General features: G+C 38.9%; 1 protein-coding gene across 1 annotated transcript in view; it reads left to right on the top strand.

Moving 5' to 3' along the window:
• The window catches only part of NOL10 (nucleolar protein 10), an 85404-nt gene that overhangs the window by 38648 nt on the left and 25864 nt on the right, over positions 1-20892 (top strand). The window contains exons 14-16 of the mRNA XM_065928589.1: positions 15968-16094; positions 19858-19937; positions 20133-20231. Coding sequence (XP_065784661.1) covers positions 15968-16094; positions 19858-19937; positions 20133-20231 — 306 coding nt within the window. The remainder of the gene's footprint in view (positions 1-15967; positions 16095-19857; positions 19938-20132; positions 20232-20892) is intronic.

The following is a 20892-nucleotide window of genomic DNA, read 5'->3' as shown; positions in this document are numbered from 1 at the left end:
GCATCATTTTTCTTCCTGTGCTTTTAGTTGGAGCTGCTGGAAGTGCTGTGCCTGCTGCTTTCTAAGATTTGGCTTCTAATCTGGACCATTGATCCAGTTCGATTCAAAGCCAAGACTGATGGCTCTTATGTTTACTAATCTGATACCAGATTCCCCAGATGTGAGATCTCTTTGACCCACTAGTATAAGCTGAAATGGCCCTGAATATGTTAGTGTTCACATGGAATCCTAAAAGTGATGGATCATGTTTTCCTCTCAGATGCTCATTTAAGCAGAGAGATATTAGAGGTAGTGACAGAAGTAGTTTTGTTAGAAATTCCTATTTTCTTCTTTTTTTTAAATTTAGAAATTCCTATTTTCTAGTGCCAGTTGCAGCATATTTTCTTGGTTTAAGGAGGCAGTACCAGATGTATCTGGGGAACTTGCTAGCATCAGAGGACATACAAGACAGAGCATGAGCTGGACAGATAAATGCTGAAATGTTTTCCACAATAAAGGGTTTCTCCACAGGCTGCAAAGGAACAGGGGAAGCTTTTGAAGCACAGAACATTAGAGCAGGTTAGGAGCTTTGAGGTCATCTAGTCCAGCCCCTTAATTGGTAGCTGAGAAATCAAGTCATTTGTTCAAGGTCAAATCACAAGCTAGTTCCGGAGCTGGATTGTGAAGGCATTTCGTCATTCCGAGTTGGTTATGGAAGGAATTTTAAAATTCATCTGACCTGAGTTTGAATTCCTGGATTGCCACTTAAGAAATTGGTGACCTCGAACAGGTTACTTATCTTGACTGAGCCTCCATTTTTTGAGCTACAAAGGAATGATTTTGTGAGACAGCTGTGTGCAGTAGACACTTATTCATTTATCATGGTGCTTGCTGCCTGACAGACGTTCAGCTGATTATTGCTGTTGTACGTTTTTGCATTGAGTAAAATTTGATGGGTCCAGTGGCAAAGAGCATTTATATTAGTATTATATGAATGTGGGCTTTTATGTAGCTAGGAAGAATGTGATATTGAACAAAATAAAGATATACTGAAAAGGTTGTGACAAAATCACAGGTGTGAGTGAAGGAATGACATGAGAAACATGACTTGACGCTGCTCAGTCTGTTACAGGTCATGTAAACGAGAGGCTGAGAGAGCACTACTGCATGCCATTGGTTTTGCTGTTAGTTATTGAAGCAGAAAGCAGTGATGAAATCTGGTTGCTTAAATTCAAAATCTGAGTTTTAAAACTGAAGTCCATTTCCCACATTCTGTTATCAAAAGCACACTATAGATAATGGCCAATAAAGACAAGTAGAAAACTCACTCTTCCATTAACCAAAGTGAAAGTGAAAGTCGTTCAGTTGTGTCCAGCTCTTTGCTACCCCATGACTATACAGTCCATGGAATTGTCCAGGCCAGAATACTGGAGTGGGTAACCTTTCCCTTCTCCAGGGGATCTTCCCAACCCAGGGATTGAACCCAGGTCTCCCACATTGCAGGCTGATTCTTTACCACCTGAGCCACAGGGAAGCCCAAGAATACTGGCGTGGGTAGCCTATCCCTTCTCCAGTGGATCTTCCCGACCCAGGAATCAAACTGGGTCTCCTGCATCGCAGGTGGATTCTTTGCCAACTGAGCTGTCAGGGAAGGGCAAACACATTTTAACATTTTGCTCTATTTTTTCATTGTTTTTAATTGATATGATCTAATATCTTGCTTTTTTCTCACTTCCTGTTTTCCCATGTTATTATAAACTCTTAGAGTTCACTGTTACGTGGTTGAGATGAGGCATGCTATTCGAAAGGGACTGCTTGAGTGTTTTCTTCAAAAGATATTTGTTCCCAGTACCTCTCATAGCATTGCCGTACTGAGGATGATTCTGGTAATTTAAGATAAGAGTTTTTGGTGTGACAAGGCCCCTGGCTGCAGTTTGCTCACTGTATCTGACTCTGGTCGACACTTGAGGCACACGTGCTCCTTTAGACTTACTGAAGGATTTTCAGGTTTGACTTTAATTGCTGCTGTTCTGTCTTCTGCCTAGTTGTGTCCATCTCTTTGCGACCCCATGGACTGTAGCCTGCCAGCCGAGAAGTCTAGAGTAGGTTGCCGTTTCCTCCTCCAGGGAATCTTCCTGATCCAGGGATCAAAGCTGAGTCTCTTGGGTCTTCTCCATTGGCAGGCAGATTCTTTTGCACCGTATTGTTAATCTTAGCTGCTTGACTTTAGAACCTGGTCTCTATGTAAGAAGTTAAACCAATGAAATTACAGCTCAGAAGTATTAAATACAGTGGTCAGAGTAGAAGAAAGAGAAAAAAATTTTAAATATAGTTAGCAAGTTCAGAATGAGTGAGATAGGGCTTTGCAATGGTATGTGTGAAAAAGGGATCGGGGGTTTTGTTCAGTTCTAAGTCAAAGGAATAACTTAAGCAGGATGTTGGCAGTGATTCCACATGTGAGTGGGGCTGGGGAAGGACAAGAGATATAGTGAAGGGGTGATCTTGGGGTTTTTAATATGCTTGTTCTTTGAGAAATATTTCACAGATCGAGGATTAGAGAAAGCTCAGAAAAAGAGTTCAGGAATTGTGTTATCAGGCACCATCTAGAGAAGGCATGTTTATAGGATTTAGGAAAAGAATAAGTTCATAAAAGAAAGGCACCCCATGGGAGGTAAAGAAAATGATCGCACTTTAGACTAAGGAAGAAAATTTTCATTATTGAGTGTGTGGTGAGAGCTGTCAGAATACAGGAGGCAGTGGAAAAGGAAAGAGAAGACAAATATGAATGAAAACCTCATTCATTTTAAATTGAGTTCGACTCTTGAGTTCAGAGATGGGTATTTTTTAGATGTCTTGATTCACGATAATGTAGATGGAACATACATTTAATTTTGTTCTCTAAGAAAAGCATTTAAAAGATAAAGCCAAGCCCATAGGAAAGATCTGCGGGGGTAAGACATCTTATGTAAGGTGATAGACCTAACTTTATGGAGAAAAATATGTGAGGCACTTATAGGCAGAACAGCAGGTTAGTGGCAGTTAATTCCAAGCTCCATGTATTTTCATTACTTTTTCTAATTAACAGAAAAAGAGAGGGGTGAAAGGCAGAGTGAGCTTCTTTCTAACTTACCCAACCTCACAGCAGATCTCTTGTAACTGAATTTTCTCGTATGCATGAAATTGCTTTATAAGGTGTTGTGTTCTGTTTGTAATCTTTCAGTTATATGTTCAAAATTGTGAGATGGGAAGTAAGGCACGAGTGTCAGGTGGCTAATAAAGTAGTCTGTCCTAATGCAAACAAGTTGTTTGTGTCTTTACAAGGGGGAAATGTGGGCTTCCTATTTTAATCTAAAGACTTTCAGGCAGTAACAGTATCTTTGGCGTTTTTCTCAACAAAGGAAATCCTCTCCATTTCCCATCACATTTTATTGGGTCACTAGAATAGCAGACGCACAGAGAGCATTAATGTGTAACACTCAGGAAGTAATTTTCTGAACATCCTGTCACATTTTCAAAAGTTAATTTCAGTTCCGGCGAGGTAAAAATGAACATAATTTCCATATGGAAATATTTGACGCACATATGACATTAACTTTATTCTGTTAATATGTTTTTAGATGATACTTGTTTTTGCTAAAACGGTTGCACATCTGGCATGCCTGTTTGCTTGAAAGGTTCCTATTCAGATGCTGGTTTTTAGTTTTGAATCAAATATTGACCAAGGATCATGTCTTTCCAGCTCTGGTGATTCCTTCTGTCTTGGTGCTCACCAGTTTCATCTCTTTACCATTCTTGTTTCGGGCAAGAGAGAGATGGGAATCACTCCGGTACTCCAGGGGCCTGTTGGTATGGTCACCTAGGCAGTGGTGGTAGGAAGTAGTGTTTACAGCCAGGAGTCGGTTTTTAGTTTCTGAGTTTGCCTGATAGTCTGAATCCTCTGGCACTTTCTTTGACTGAGAGGCCCATTACCTACTGTGGAGTTGTGTTTTGTTTTTTCTTTTTTAACCTTAAAAATAGAAGACAAGTTGTACAAATAGGTAAGAAATTTGGGCTACGTTCTTTTAAAAGGCCAGGCTAATACAGAAAACAAAAAGAAAGTTCTAGGACGTGGACTTTCTTTACTTTGATTTGGTGTCCTCTCAAATTCCAGGCAAGTTTTTCTTCCAGTGCACGTGTGCCTGAATGTCAGCACGCTCAGGGCATGGTTTTTGTGTGTTTTACTTTCTGCTGTATCCCTGGTGACTAGAACTGGGTCTGGTACTTTGTGGGCTCTCACTGAACACGCACTGATTTGAAGGAATGTGTATTTGACACTTCATTTAAAACATTTTATTATGTAAATATTTCAAATATGCATAAGGGTAAATTAAAGATGGATAGCTGAGTGCTGAAAAATTGATGTTTTTGAATTATGGTGTTGGAGAAGGCTCTTGAGAGTCCCTTGAACTGCGAGGAGATCCAACCAGTCCACCCTAAAGGAGATCAGTCCTGGGTGTTCATTGCAAGGCCTGATGCTGAAACTGAAACTCCAATACTTTGGCCACCTGATGCAAAGAGTTGACTCATTGGAAAAGACCCTGACGCTGGGAGGGATTGGGGGCAGGAGGAGAAGGGGACGACAGAGGATGAGATGGCTGGATGGCATCACCGACTCGATGGAAATGAGTTTGAGTGAACTCCAGGAGTTGGTGATGGACAGGGAAGCCTGGCATGCTGTGATTCATGGGGTCGCAAAGAGTTGGACATGACTGAGCAACTGAACTGAACTGAAAGATGGATACAGTGAGCCTCCCTCTATCCATCTCCTTGCTTATGTGTCATCTGCTTTTCCTCCATGCCCTTTTGGGTGGTGATTGTGGGATTGACTTGTGTTATTAGCGGTTAAATTGCTCTATTTGAAAACTGAAATTTGAAAATTGTTGTTGGTGCTGTTCAGTCACTCAGTTGTGTCTTTGCAACCCCATGGGCTGCAGCATGCCAGGCTTTCCTGTCCTTCACTATCTTCCGGAGTTTGCTCAAACTCATGTGTATTGAATCAGTGATGCCATCCAATCATCTCATCCTTTGCCACCCTCTTCTCCTGCTTCAGTCTTTCCCAGCATCAGAGTCTTTTCCAGTGAGTAGGCTCTTTGCATCATGTGACCACAGTTACTAAATAGAGGGAATTCCCTGGTGGTCCAATGGTTAGGACTCCATGCTTTTACTGCCAAGGGCCCGGTTCATTCCTTGGTTGGGGAGCCAAGATCCCATGACTTCCCTGCATTGCAGAGCAGATTCTTAACCACTGGACCACCAGAGAAGTCCCTGTTCTGAATCTTGAAGGATGTGTAGGAATTAACCAGTGAAGAGGTAGAAAGAAGGAGAGCTTTCTGCACATGGGGATTGAAATTAGAGCTTCAGATCTGTTCAGTGCGCTGGGAAGGAGCTTAGGTTTTCCAGGGGTAGGCAGGGGCAAGAGATAAGTAAAACTGAAGAGATAAAAGGCCTATATCTAAACCTTGTGTACAGTGTTTTTGGTTTTGAGGAGTGGCATGCTTTTGATGGGTTTTATTCAAGGGTATGAGATCAGATATGGGGATAAGATTATTCTGCCTGTAAGAAGGGGTGACTTTGAAGCAGGGGTTGTGCCTGTTAGTTGCTCAGTTGTGTCCAACTCTTTTTGATCCCATGGACTACAGCCTTCCGGGCTCTTCTGCCCAGGGCATCTTCTTAACCCAGGGATCGAACCCGGATCTCCTACATTGCAGGCAGATTCTTTACCGTCTGAGCCACTAGGGAAGCAAGACTTAGGATTGTAATTGATCAGGAAAAGTTCTGTGAGCTCCTTCTGAGATATTGGCAATGGGTGGTGAAGGAAGACACAGAAGAGACAATAAGGAGGTAATATATCCTTAGGGCTTGGTGATCATTAGGTTGTTGTTCAGTCGCTAAGTCATGTCTGACTTTTTGCGACCTCATGAACTGCAGCACGCTAGGCTTCCCTCTCTTTCACTGTCACCTGCAGTTTACTCAGATTCATGTCCATTGAGTGGGGGATGCCATCCAGCTATCTCATCCTCTGTCGCCCCCTTCTCCTCCTGCCCTCAATCTTTCCCAGCATCAGGGTCTTTTCCAATGAGTGAGTTCTTTGCATCAGGTGGCCAAAGTATTGGAACTTCAACATCAGCATCAGTCTTTCCAGTGAATATTCAGAGTTGATTTCCTTTAGGATTGACTGGTTTGATGTCCTTGCAGTCCAAGGGACTCTCAAGAGTCTTCTCCAGCACCGCAGTTCAAAAGCATCCGTTCTTAGACACTCAGCCTTTTTTATGGTCTTAACTCTCACATCCGTTCATGGCTACTGAAAAAAACCATAGCTTTAGGATTGACTGGTTGGATCTTCTTGCAGTTCAAGGGACTCTCAAGAGTCTTCTCCCGCACCACAATTTAAATGCATCACTTCTATGGCACTCAGCCTTCTTTATGGTCCAACAACATCTGTACATGACTACTAGAAAAATCATAGCTTTGACTATACGGAACTTTGTCAGCAAAGTGATATCTCTGCTTTCTAATACACTGGCTAGGCTTGTCATAGCTTTCCTTCCAAGGAGCAAGTGTCTTAATTTCATGGCTGCTGTCACTGTCCATGGTGATTTTAGAGTCCAAGAAAATAAAAATTGCCACTGTTTGCATTGTTTCCCCATCTATTAGCCATGAAATGATGGGACCAGATGCCACGATCTTAGTTTTTTGAATGTTGAGTTTTAACCCAGCTTTTTCACTCCCCTTTCACCTTCATCAAGAAGCCTCTTTTTAGTACCACTTTGCTTTCTGCCATTAGAGTGGTATCATCTGCATTTCTGAGGTTGTTGATATTTCTCACAACAAAAGTTGTGAGTGAGTTAAGTTCTTGAATTTTCTGGAGAGAAAAAAAAAGCGTTTGTCTTTTGTAAAGGTCTCTTCTCAGTCAGTATCACAAATACACTTAAGTTCACTAAGGGCCTCAATCCTGAATTATAGGCTGGACCCCTGCTTCTTCATGAAGATCATCGGAAACCATTGCTGTTTCAGTTTGATGTTGTGTGGTTTGTTGATCAGTTGGTAACTCTGTCTGTGTGCCTCTCTCCCTTTGGGAACGTTGTTTTACTTTAGGAAAAATGCTCTATTAAAAAAAAAAAAATCAAACGTATAAACCAAAGAAGTCCTTCATAACTGCCACTCCCACTACTGTTGTTAACAAGATGATGTACATTCTCTTTCCCTCCATGCCTACCCCACACACCCTGCCTACACACTAGCGTGTGATTTTGCAGAATTGGAATCTCATGATGCAAACTGTTCTGAGAAAGATTTTTGTCATGTAATGGTATATCAATATTATTCTGATCAGATCAGATAAATATAAAGTAAACCCATTCTTTTTAATGGTTCCACAATATTTCATTATATAGGTGTGTCATAATTTATTTGCCTAGTTTCCTATTAATGGGTATTCACCACTCATTTCTCTTGAGTTCTCTAAACCAGTGCTGTTCAGAACTTTCTCTGATGGAGACATTCCAAGATCTGCTCTGTCCAATTTGGCAGCAAATAGCCGTGTGTGATTATTGAGCATTTGAAATGTGCTCAGTGTGCCCAAGGAACTGAATTTTACATTTTATTCTGTCTTAGTTAAATAAGTCTAAGTAGCCACATGTAGCTGGTGGCTACTGTATTGGACAGCACAGAGTCAAGTTAGATCATCAAGCTGTTTGCTTGGATCATGTTACTTGGACCTTCATAAATGACAGTCTAATGTTACTTTGATGTGTAACAGTCATATGAAGTTTCTTTTGTAAACCTGTTTTAAAGAAATACTGTCCAGTTAGAGTTCCTTAGAGAGAGATCTATGAAATGCTTCTCAAGTTTAGTTCCAAAAGAGAGCTTCTCTTTCCAGACATATCAGTATGCTTCTTTTATCAAGTAAATGGTGTCCCTCTACCTTATTATACATCACTTTTTGCCTTGGTTGCCATGGAGTCTGATTTTTGGAGTCCAGTTTTTGGTTCTACAGGGGGTGATCTTTTCCCTTTCATCACTACCCCCCAGACGACATAGCTTTCCTGTCATTCTGAGTTTGAAGATGTCATTATGTGTATGCTTTTCCTTGTAAAGTGCTTCTCTTTTTGAAAATGATTAGATTTATGTCAAGTTTTTGAAATCTATCCTAAGACTTCACTAAAAAAAGATTAATACAATATATATACTACATCCTTCTCATAACCTTGTACATACACACACATACCGTATATCCTAGTAGGGCCATTATATTGTCATGTGTAGGAATCCTCTTTATCATCATAGTGGGGAACATGCATATTTAAAATCTGAAATAGACTTTCCACCTGGGTTGTAGAAAATTACTTAAGTGCATTATGGTTGGTTACATTTTATTCAATTATGACTTGAACTTGGGTTCTTTAACCCTCTTTTGCTCTATCAGTATAATGCTCTACTTTGGCTTTCTTTGGGAGTATATGGAAAATCTTTTGCTTGAATTTAAAGTGCATTCTTCAGGATTTCCTAGTTCCACATGGCACCTTGTAGATAAATATTAACTGCTAAATGGTGGGGCAAAATATTTTTTTGACTCCCTCCCCCCCCGCCCCAAAATAGCAGTGTTGAGGAGTATAACTTTAATTTTAAAACATTTTACTCTTCCTATGTCTCTGCCAAGTTTCTTCAGGATACCCTTAGATTTTACATGGACTTTAGAATTAGAAGGCATCAGGATATGCTGAAAAATTTTTAATAAATTCCTTTGCCTGTAAGGAAGTAGGTTAGAACCAGGAAACTGCTGATGTGGTAACCAGGATAGCACACTAAAGCCATCTGTGTAACTCCTGGCAGGAATAAAATGACAAAACAAGATCTTGGAGAGTGGGTGTTACCAGGTGTGTGATCAGAAAGATAAACACATTCTCAGATGATTAAATTGGCCGAGTGCCTTTAGCACCCATGGGGCTGTTGCGTATATTCTTATGTGCAGACATCGCTCTCAAAGTTGAGCATTTTTAGCATAGTTAGGAAATAGGGACCGGAAAAGACTGGACGCAGAGGATTTTAACATTGCTTGGAGTCTTTGGAGCTGTAGACTCTGGATGTGAACTTGAGGAAACTGCGTGGAATTTCAAGTGTAACATGATAAACATCCAGTGGTATCTGCAGCAGAGCCACAGTCAGGCTGTCTAGGATAGAATGAAGAGGGCAGCACATATAGAATGAAGAGGAGATCCTATGAGAACACGTTTGTCCTATTTAACAGTGGACTTTGAAAAAGTCAGGGACCATGTTAAGATTCTTCCTTTTTTCCTGAGAATTGAAGGAAAATGGAAGCCGAGGACTTTTTCATACTATTTAATGACTGTAATTTTTGGGAAAAGCAAAAATGAACAGTTTTTCATTCTCACTCAAATTAGAAATACTTAGATTAAATGTAGTACAGTTTTGAATACTTAAAAGAACTTGAAGATATTTGGTTCATAAAGGAATGTCATGGTTTTGAATAAGATTTTTGCTCTCTCGAATTGACCATGGTTCACTTGAGAGTAATTCTTTTAAGCCCTTTTCCTTAATTTAGCTGGACTATTTAGTGTTTACTAAGTTTGCATGTTCTGAATATCACCAAGCTCAAAGTCAGTAGATCTCCAGTGGATATATGCATTTAGTTTTCTGTGCATATAAAAGTTATGTTTACATTATTCTATATTGTGTGCAAGAGCATTACATCTAAAAAATATACATACCTTAATTTTAAAATATTTTATTGCTAAAAAAGAGGGGGGCTTTCCTGGTGGCTCAGTGGTAAAGAATCCACCTGCCAATGCCAGAGATAGGGTTTGACCCCAGAGTCAGAAAGAATCCCCTTGAGAAGGAAATGGCAACCCACTCCAATTTTATTGCCCAGGAAATCCTGTGGACAGAGGAGCCTGGTGAGGCTACAGTCCATGAGATTCCAAGAAAGCAACTGAGCACACACACTCATGCTTAGTTGTTAAGTCGTGTCTGACTCTTTGTGACCCCCACGGACTGTAGCCTTGCCAGGCTCCTCTGTTCGTGTGATTTCCCAGGCAAGAAAACTGGAGTGGGTTGCTGTTTCCTTCTCCAGGGGATCTTCTTGATCCCAGGGATCAACAGCTTGCTAACCGTCATCTGACAGCGCAGTGTTGTCACACACCTTCAATTTCTAAACAACATAGTATCAGCAAAGTACAATAAAATGAGGTCTGTGCCTGTATTGGAGAATTCCCAGGTAGCAACATTGGGAAGGCTCTCTTTGGGGATCTTTAGTTTTCTACAGAGAATCCCCCAGTTTCTCACCAGGAGTGTTGGGGGTTTAGGCTGGCAGGGATGGAAGCCTAGCAGCACGCGTATGGCTCCTGGCCTTCCGGGAGTTGGAAACAGGGCAGAGGGCCACATACTTTGATGTGTAGGCCGCCAGTTAGTTTGCCGATTCCAGCCCTACAGCTCAAGTCACCATTGCCGGGTATCCACTCATGTGGAGCAGCTTTCCTTCACTCTCTCCAGGGAACGGTCCTCTGGTTTCTTAAGGGGCTTCATCAGCTCCATCATCTCCCCTCTGTTCGGGCCGTCTTCCCAGATATATGGAGCCTAGGAGTGCTGGGTCTCAAGGACACTAAGGAAAGAATCTAGTCTCCTCTTTGTTATTACCTCTGTAATTTATACTGTGTTAAATCTGTTAACCACTGTATTTTCTTCTTTTGTTCTTTTTGTCTTTGCAGGTTATTATCTTTTATATTGATTTACTGTCATTTTAACTAGGCTTGGGAGGGAGAGGAGATAATATGTAGTTAGTGTGCCACTAAAAGTGTTTGTTGGCTGATGGTGGTAGGGTGGCATAAGTAATCTTACTTTTTCCTTTTCACCTGGCCTTATTTTATGATCGAGCTTCAGTGGTGGCCCAGGGTAAAGAACCTACCTGCCAGTGCAGGAGACCCGGGTTCAATCCTTGGGTGGGGAAGATGCCCTGGAGAAGGAAATGGCAAGCTGCTCCAGTGTGCTTGCCTGGGAAATCCCATGGACAGAGGAGCCTGGCGGGCTGCAGTCCATGGGGTTATAGTCGGACACAACTTAGCAACTAAACAACAATTATTTTATTTTATTATCATTTTATTTCAGTGTCTAAACTACTTTTCAAAAACAGAATCAAAATTGAAATCATGGCAGATAATAATCTTTCTCCTTTCTAAAGTATTTTTAAATGTTAAATTGCTCTTTTGCTAATCTGATCTTTAGGAATGAGAGAACAAAGCACTACAAGTCAGGTACCTTTAAATGACTCATAATTACTCACGCAAATGCATGTAAACTTGGATATGCAATTAGGCAGCTCATTATGTTGCAAATACAATTACATGCTCGAATTCATGGTCACTCCCTTGGCTCACCCAGCTGTCTCTCTTGTCTTAGGCTTATTTATGATCGGTTATTAGTAATCCCCAGCTGTCAGAATTTGAAAATACATGCTGGTGCTAGTGGTGTCATTCAGCTAATAATGGAGGGAAAGTTTGAAAAAGAAGTTTGCCTTTGAGTTTATGTACGCAGGGTTGGTCGTCTTAGTTGGCAAAATCCCATTCCCCTTCTGAAGATACAGGCTTTCCATTTAGAAAAATTACCATTAATAGTGGTTAATGATATTTACAGTACAGTATATTCCATCATCTCTGATCTGCCATTCTGAAGTCCGAAAAGCCCTTAGTTGTTTTTTTGTTTTGTTTTGTTTTATTATAACTCATTGGTGGCAAAATTAGAAATGCTTCATTAGGACTCAAATCTGACATGTAATGGCAGGACTCTTTCTAGTCTGTTTATCTAGATCCCTAGCATGAAGATGTATGGATTTTGCCTCAGAGAACTTTTAACATGTTTAGTTATGGACCACTGACCCAGACACCACTGAAGATTTTACATAAATGCAGTATACATAACTGTGTTACCTTTTGAAAATGCCTAAGGTTCTGAGTTTCAGATGCTTTTTGGCCCCAACAGTTTCTAATAAAGAATATTGGCCTTATAGTGAGAGTAACAGACTCCACGTTAGCTATGGGTTAAAATTCTAGTAGGAGGAATCTTTAACTGATATATGTATTAGACCACTTGGGTATTTTACATACAGTTAGTTTCCCATTTTGATTCACAGTTACTGTGAAAAAAGAAAGAAGCTATTTATTGTATGCTGATATAGTTCTAGTAAATGGAGTAATTAAGAGATTTCTTAGTTACTAAAGTTTTTTAAATTGTTTTTTAGGTAATTAGTTTAAAACTCAAGATAACAATTTCATATTTAATTGCTGTTCTATACTGTCAGTGACTTTTAGATTAATAGTAGGAAATACTCTCAGTATTCTTATAAGTAAATGGAAAAATCTATGTCATCTATATTGAGTTAGTACAGTTGGTTCTTTGTTTCTAGTAATGTCAATAATTGTTATTTTAATCACCCTGATCTGTTAAAACCATCCATTCAGTAATCCTCAATGCTTAGTTCTGCCTTAACCCAGCTTTAGGTGTGGCACAGTGGTTTTTCAAAAGAAGAATGAGGGAAGGGGTACCGTTTCTGTCAACTGAGAATTTTAATATTCATTGTCTTTCCTCCCCACTCTTCATCATTTTTGTCCATTACCAGAATATACGAGAATTTTGAGGTTTTAAACTAGGCATATATGCTTAACCTCTTACAGGTAGCTTGTAATCATGCAGACAGATAATCTTGGGCACGTGGCATGTATTTTCATGTACCTTCAAATTGGTTCCTTTGCCCAAATGGATTAGAGCAAGCAGATAATCGGCTGCTTTTGAGTCAAGGGCGTCCCATAGCACACCGATAAAGATTCTCTCCTCTTTTGGAGGGTAGGTATTTCTGTTTAAATTGGTTGCCCTTTATAGCAGTTTGTTGAGTCAGTTTCCAGTTCTGTACTTTTACTGACCTGTGAGTTTAGAAAGTGCTTTATAAATAAACAGTGGAAGATCATTGACAGATCACTGAAGTTTAAAATAGAAGAATCTTCACCAAGTTTCTGAAACAAAACTCTTACGGTGCATAAAAATGTAGATCATCAAAGAATAATCAGTTAAAAAAAATAATCAATTTTGACTGCAGTAGAGAATATAACAATATAATGATACTACAGAAAACCTAGAATCTTTTGAGCTAGTAGTAATAGTATGTCGGTTGTGGGGGAAAAAAAAAGATGTTTTCTTCAAGTTCTGAAGCCAGAATTTTAAGAATAAGTTAATTTATTGTTAAATCTTAGTTGAAGGATTAACATTTTATGAGTAAGGACGGTGAGGAATTTTTATTATTTAATTTATACATGAATTAATATTGTGGTCATTACAGATACATCAGAGCTGTGCATGATGTAGTTAAACCCTCTTTGTTGGTTAAGCTGACCACTGTTTTTGCAATTTATTGGGGGTAGACCTTTGCGGAAAGCTCTTATGTGGATAAAACCTCTACTTAATGCCAACTAAATCAGTAATTTCAACTTTGTTATCATCATTTTGATGTTTTTTTCTCTGAGTAGGAAGTAGGGAAACGTGATTAATAAAATCAGCCCATTAGCCTTTCTTGTTTTTGATGAAACTATTTCCTCCTGTAAAATTTGATGGTTGTGAATTTGATGGCAGAGATTATTTACCTAGCCAGACTTGTCCCTAGAGAGGCAATCTGAAACAATTCCATTAGAATCCAGATAACCATCAAGAGGAGTGTTGTGAAACATAATAAAAAAGAACCACGTGAAAGTAAGTTCAGATCTGGTCTGATATTTTGATACTCCTACATCTCTTCCCCCAAGAATAGTCAGTAAACGCAGAATTGTATCTTTTCATTGTCTTTGAACCCCATGTTTATGACTGATTTAAGGTTTAAATGCGAAACTATTGTGAGGTCCTAGACCATTTACAAAATAACTTTTGCCAGACAAGACCCTTTAAGTCTTGTTTGGAAATCTTAAATGCATTCATATGTGTTTTATGTATGAATAGATTTATTTATGAAATACTTAACACCTGCTACTTGGCAGGCAATGTTCTAGGCACTGGAAATTAAGCACTTAAAACAGGTGAAGTTTGGACCCTCCCGTAAGAACCTACCTTGGATCTCACGTCCTGGAAAAGCGCTAATAGTGACTACACCTGCTCCTCTCTGAGAGAAAAGACTGCAGTCCTGGGCCTTACAGCAGCACGTGGTAGAGCTTCACTTGGGCAGATCTGTGACTGATGGAACGCAGATTCCTCTGTAGCTCCGGTGCCTAAACTCTGACTCTCAGAAGGTGCCCCGTAGTTTTCCTAGCTTGCTCACATGTTCATTCCAACCGGAAGTCCTTTCAGATATACTTATCCCAACCCAGCCTGTTTCATCTAGCCCTCACTTGTCTTCCACATGGACTTAGTGCAATCTCAGTCCATTGCTTTAAGCAGCTGAGTGTGTGTGCATGTGCATGCGTGTGCACACACATACACGCTCTCTGCTCCAGTTAGGTTTTTAAGTCCTTGGGGGATAAGACCATGGTCGGGGACTTTGGTTTAGCACAGTGTTTTATATCTAGTAGTAAGTAATATCAGTATTTGTTGACTTCAAGTGACTGTCCTAAAATTGCTTAATATCAGAACAGTTTCTTTAAAGTGATCTACATTGATTTTTTTTTTTTATTGCCTTACATTTCTTGAAGATTTGTCTTTTATGGTTAGTCAAACCACTAAGTGTATCAAGACCTTTCCTTCTGTTTTTAAGAATTATATAGATTATGCTAGTAAGGAAATTCTCAGTGGTACTTTTTACTTGTCATTAAGAGTTGTTTTTCTTGTTCATGAGCCCCATAGCCTTTGGCAGGAGTGGTGGGATCATTCTCTTTCTAATCAGGCAAAATAATAAAATTATAAATTAGTATAGCTATATCTAACATCTGCTTTTTTCTTTTTTTTTTTTTTTTAATGGTTGAAGAGGATATTAGGGGCCATTTTTCTTTGATGTAACTCTCTTCCTCCTGCCTTCCCTTCTCCAAAAAGTTTAAGCTAGATTTAATAATTTCCACTATGAGTTTTGTTACCCGCCCCCCCCCCGCCCCGTTTAATTGATTACTATCAGAATACACAGGCAGGTAGATCCATTTTGTAAGAGCCCAGAGTTCTCTCTTCTGAAAGCCTCTACCATGATCTTGGCTTTCCCGCTGAGTGTTATTTCCTTTGGGATAAATGTTGACCTCAGTGGGTGAGGCATCTGGTGGGAAAGATTTGTATCAAGGGCAAAAAAGTGAAAAACAATCATTATTTTATGGAAGTAATTGGGTTACAAATTGAAGTATTCATATTTTATTACTTGGTTATAAATTCTCTTTAATCCTTTGTTCCTCAGCCTTTCATTGGGACTAATTGTGGATCTTGGCCACCAGTTTTAGGTTAAATCTGAAGAATTCTATACACAGAATTTTAATTTTTTCATCAATTAAATGAAATGGACCATACAAGATAGAATGTAATTATCAAGTCATTAGTTGAAAACTCTTAGGAAAGGGTGATTCTCCTTTTGTTTAGACTTTTGTTTGTCATGCATGACAAACTTTAAAAATCTGCTATGCCAAGTGTATGCCTTTGTAAATTCTATTTATGTTTTGAATGAGAGAGGTGGTGGAACTATATAGATGGATGTTATTCTTAGTACCTGAATTATTATTTATTTTTCATAGTTCTCATGTAAGAATATTCATTAATATCACTGTATCCCACACTGAGGTTTTTTTTTTTCCCTTGTAAGCCTAATCTTCCTACTTTGTTTATTCTCTTCCATTATAGACTTGATGATGCGTTTTGCAGTTATTTCTCAGTACTTCTGATGGAATCAAGGATTTTAAAAGTGTATTTGCGGAAACTGGTTGTAAAATAACTGACTCTTAGTTGATATGATGAGGGTATACACTTGCTAACCTTTTCGTCAACCCGGCAGGTTTTGGGTCCTGCTCCCAGGTGGTGTTCCTTCTTGGACAACTTGACAGAAGAATTAGAAGAGAACCCAGAAAGCACAGTTTATGATGATTACAAATTTGTCACCAAGAAAGACCTTGAAAATTTAGGTAAAAGAAAATTACAATGAAATGTTTATAAAATTATTTCTACTTGTTTTGAATTTTGAACATCAGAAGTGATGGAGTCACATTCATCTGATGTTGCAGATCTTCTCTTTCTGACAAATCAGGTATTAAACATAGTACATATAGTGTCTGCTTAGAAGATTCAGATAAGTTCAATCTACTGAAGCGTTTTTGTATGTTAAGTGAGGAACAGTTTTTTTGGCCTACCACCTGTGTATAGGAAAATACCAGTCCTGGAAGCAGTGACTTTCTTTCAAGTACTATTTGAATATAATAAGATTGTGAGAAATCTCAGAGACTGCACGTAAATGCTTTTTGTCTCCCTTGTAGGTTTGCTTGTTAATAGACCAAATCCGCAACTTAGAAACCATGGGTTGAATCCTCAAGTATGTAGAACCTTAACTGTTATTTGAATTTAAAGAATACAAACCAAAAATGCTTCTTAATAATGGCCAACATTAAAATAGGGCTTACATTTGCCCAGGCAGTATTCTGAATGTTTTATATACATTTTATTTAATCATCACACCTGTTGAGTGGATACTATTATGATTTCATTTTATAGGTTAAGAAACTGAGGCATGGAAAGATTAAAGTAACTTCCCAAAGGCTTCAGTGGTGGTAAATGTGTGGGTTAGAATTTAAACCTAGAGTCCATGCTCTTAACTAACCTCAGCCATACTGACACCCTGAAGAACATATTTGTCTTAGTTGACTAGCACTAGTTTGCAGGATGAGAGTAGGTTTTGTTAATCTTGTTCTCTTGAAAAAAGGCTGCATAGCAAATTATTGAGAATACAAAAACAGGATCCATTCTCTGCAAGGCTAGGCAGCTTAGTTGTCTTTAGAACAAAGAGATATACAATAGCAGTTGAATGTTAAAAGAAAATAGAATCATGTAACAGATTAGACGAGAGTCTTAGTTAGACATTATATTTAAACCATATCTTTTAGCGCAGTTAATTCAGGCAAAATTATTTTCTGCCAGCTACCACCAAAATAATTCCTTAAATTTTAATGTGTTTAAGAAGGAAAGAGTTGTGTTTAGCCTTTTGAAAAGTGACTTATGGATGAAATAAGGTAAAATAGATCTTTCTATGGAAATGCCTTCTTAAATGTCTCCAGCGTAATTTTTGTAGTATGGTTGTGTGACACTCACCTACATTCTTACACTGAAGAATAAAAAGACATTTTTATTTTGTGGATTTTTAAAAACTACTGTGTTTAGTATATTTTGGGTGCTTTTTCAGTCTCTTGACTATGTTTATTTTGGGTGAGGAAGGCAGTTATAAAGGTTTAAATACGTTTTGTTAAAATACATTTATGCTGCCAATTTTTTTCTTCAGATGCTTATTTTTTTATTTATTTGGCTGCACAAGGTCTTAGTTGCAGCACATAGGATCTTTAGTTGTGGCATGTGAACTCTTAGCTGCAGCATGTGGGATCTTGTTCCCCAACTGGACCATCAGGGAAGTCCCCACACTGCCTATTTTTAAGACTATGGAAATAGATATAATATTCAACAAAATAAATTATACTAGAAATCATTTTCATGTAGATTATTATAGCCATTGGTTATATTTTTCAATAGATTTTACCATCAGTATTTTCATTTATCAAATAAGTAGCTTATGTTAAAGTAAAAATAAGGCCATGGAACTGACTTCCCTTGTTTCTCAAGATTATAGCATTTGAAAAGTTGCAAGTTCTGTCATTTCCTAGCTATGGCCTTTAGCAGGTCCTGTAGCATGCCATTGCCCAAAATGTGTTTCATGGACCCCTGCTTCTGTAAGAAGTGCTAGATGGGCAGCATAGTGGCCGATACAGGCTTTAGGGAGGCTGACATGGGCTCACACCCCACCTCTACCGTGAAATAGCTCTGTGACTTGACCAGTTTACTTAATTACATTGTGCCTTCATTTCCTCATCTATAAAATGATAATAATGGCACCTACTCATCGAGTTGCTTAGAGAATGAATCAGATCATGCCTGAAAATTACTCAGCACAGTATTTAAACAATCCATAATGTTACCTATCGTTTTAAGAAATTTGTGGCAAATAAGTTTATTTGAGAAATGTTCAGTTTAACCAAGTTATATCAGTTTGTCTTCTGTGGACTTTGAGCCTTTAATATCATTATACACTGTAAATCACTAGGAGGGAGGAAACTTACTTAATCACAGAACCTCGTCTTCCTCCAAGATCTGTTGGGACCGGTGTTGTCTGGAGCTAAGGATGAGAAAACCTGACGCCAGATCTCTCCTTACAATTGTTTTAATATGAAAAACTTCCTGCTGGGTTTTATTCATGACCTAACTTGGAATGGGAATAATTCTGGGCCATAAATATAAGTTCTGTATACTTAATAGAGGAAATAAAAAATTATAAAAACACATGTGCAGGTACCTCATTGCAGATTGTTGTGCATTTGGACATTTCATTAAGGTTCAGCCTTCCCCACTGCCCCTTTAAGTTTCCACTGTGCAAATTCAAACAATGGAGTTTTATTGACCTACTGTTCTAAGAAAGTACTTTTCTGACCAAGACTTATAATTACCTTATGAAATTATCCTAAATTTAGGTTTGCCTTTTGATGTTGTTCTATATACTGTTTTGTACACCTATGTGATTTTACCCAGACATTATTTTTAGCCCTGGAGGGTTATTTCTAAAATTTGGAAATCAGGGTAATGCTTTCCTTGGAGGCTTAGTCACTTAGTATTATATAAACGAAAGTGCTGTTCATGTGAATTATTTCATAGGCGGTCTTATTCTGAAGATGAATATTCTTGTAACCTTTCTCTGTGAAAATATTTGCAGTTAATAATTTCTATGACATAGGCAGGGCATCCTTATGTGACCCCCCGCACCACTAATTGTAAATGAAATCTACTGAATCTTGGGAACCTTGTGAAAGATACTCTTTAAAGCAGGGCTGCTAGACACTCATTGGCTTAGACTTCTCATTCATCCATAATGCAGTATGTGTGTATTTAGTATGTGTGTTGGTATACATTTGCCAGTTATTCTGTTTTGGGGGAACACATACCCTTTCTACTTTATTGTTGTGACACAGTTTTTCTTTTGTTTTTGGAAATTACGGACCATCCCCCTCCCCCACCCCACTCCCACCCCTACCCCAGCCCTGTTCATACTTGGCAATATGAAAGTTGGCAACCTAGTGTTGAGTCTCAGTATTATTTTTTAATTTGAAACTGTCTTATGGAAAAGGGCTTCCCTGATGGCTCAGAGGGTAAAGCGTCTGCCTGCAATCCAGGAGCCCCGGGTTTGATCCCTGGGTCGGGAAGATCCCCTGGAGAAGGAAATGGCAACCTACTCCAATATTCTTGCCTGGAGAATCCCATGGACGGAGGAGCCTGGTGGGCTACAGTCCATGGGGTCGTAAAGAATGACATGACTGAGTGACTTCACTTTCATGAATGAAAAAAACCTGAGAACCAGTAGTATGGGGAGCCCTTCTTTACTAGTCTGTTATAGTTCATGAATACCTTTCCATCATTTTTATGCTTAGTACAATATTACGTTAAAAATAAGTAAGATAATGTTGCTGAAGTAGATTGAAATTTTCTTTGCAGTTATTAAAGAAGATAAGTGATTCTAATCCTTAAATTTTTACTTAGAAGTGAAATTATAATCAAATTGTTATCTGTGAAAAACTGCTGAATTTTAATCAGGATCAGGATTTCATAAAGATCTGCCCTCTTCTGGTTAACTTCCCCCAGGGCTCACACATCTCATTGGATCACCTTTTCTTCGGGCATATATGCATGGATTTTTCATGGATATAAGGCTCTACCACAAAGTAAGTACAAAGCTACAGTTATGTAAGGTGACTGATAATCGCTTTGTGGCCATTTCTTCTCTACTTATGTATATTTTTATAAAACTTACTTAAGATTTGTAAAAGATCTATCCTTTGGCATGATATTCATGCTGTATATGAGACATGCTGCTAAATGTAGTTCTCTTGGTTTTAATTTTCTTCTACTTCAAAAAGGTGAAATTGATGGTAAATCCATTTGCTTATGAAGAATATAGGAAAGATAAGATCCGGCAGAAGATAGAAGAAACACGAGCACAAAGAGTGCAATTAAAGGTAAATATTACAGTCAGTATTGAATCTACTAGAGAAAGGTTCTTCATTTTTATTTTGTTTATTATTCAGAGAAGCTTGCCATCCATTTCTTACTTTCCCCATCCTTAGTTTACATCATTCACTAATATTTTTGATATATTTTATTTGTCGTGAGGGTGGATGCTCTAGTTTCATCCTTATGGTAAAGATAGTGGTGCTGTGGCAGGTAATGCCAGGTGAGCTGATACTGTCGGTCCTACCAAGAAAATACAGTGCTGTTTTCAAACAGGTGTTTTTAGACTTTGGAGTGCTGGGGCTTTTCTAATCCCCATTTCTTGGTGACACGTGGGAGTTTGTTAGGCTAGCTGTTTGGATCATGGGAAACAGTCATCAGACTATGCCAGGGCCCAGACAGGAATCAGGCCACATTAGTTCTATTATCAGAGAGAATTTAATGTATAAGAATTGTTACCCGGGTATTAGAGAGGTGAAGAGGCAAAAACGCTGATAAAGGAGGCGGTGGCTACAGGGAGCAGCTAACTCGCCAGGACCTGGCAGTAGGAGACAGGCGGGCCTAGAGACTTGGACCTCGGAAGAGGGCTGACAGCTGGCGGTGGGGCCCTCAAGGTAGGACGAGGCTGTTCCTGGGAGCGTGGGGAAGCCACAAACTGGACTCCCTTGC

Source organism: Muntiacus reevesi, chromosome 3, assembly GCF_963930625.1.
Source record: "Muntiacus reevesi chromosome 3, mMunRee1.1, whole genome shotgun sequence".
Classification (NCBI taxonomy): Eukaryota; Metazoa; Chordata; class Mammalia; order Artiodactyla; family Cervidae; genus Muntiacus; species Muntiacus reevesi.
The sequence above is the reverse complement of the archived record's forward strand: the minus strand, read 5'-3'. Positions and strand labels throughout refer to the sequence as shown.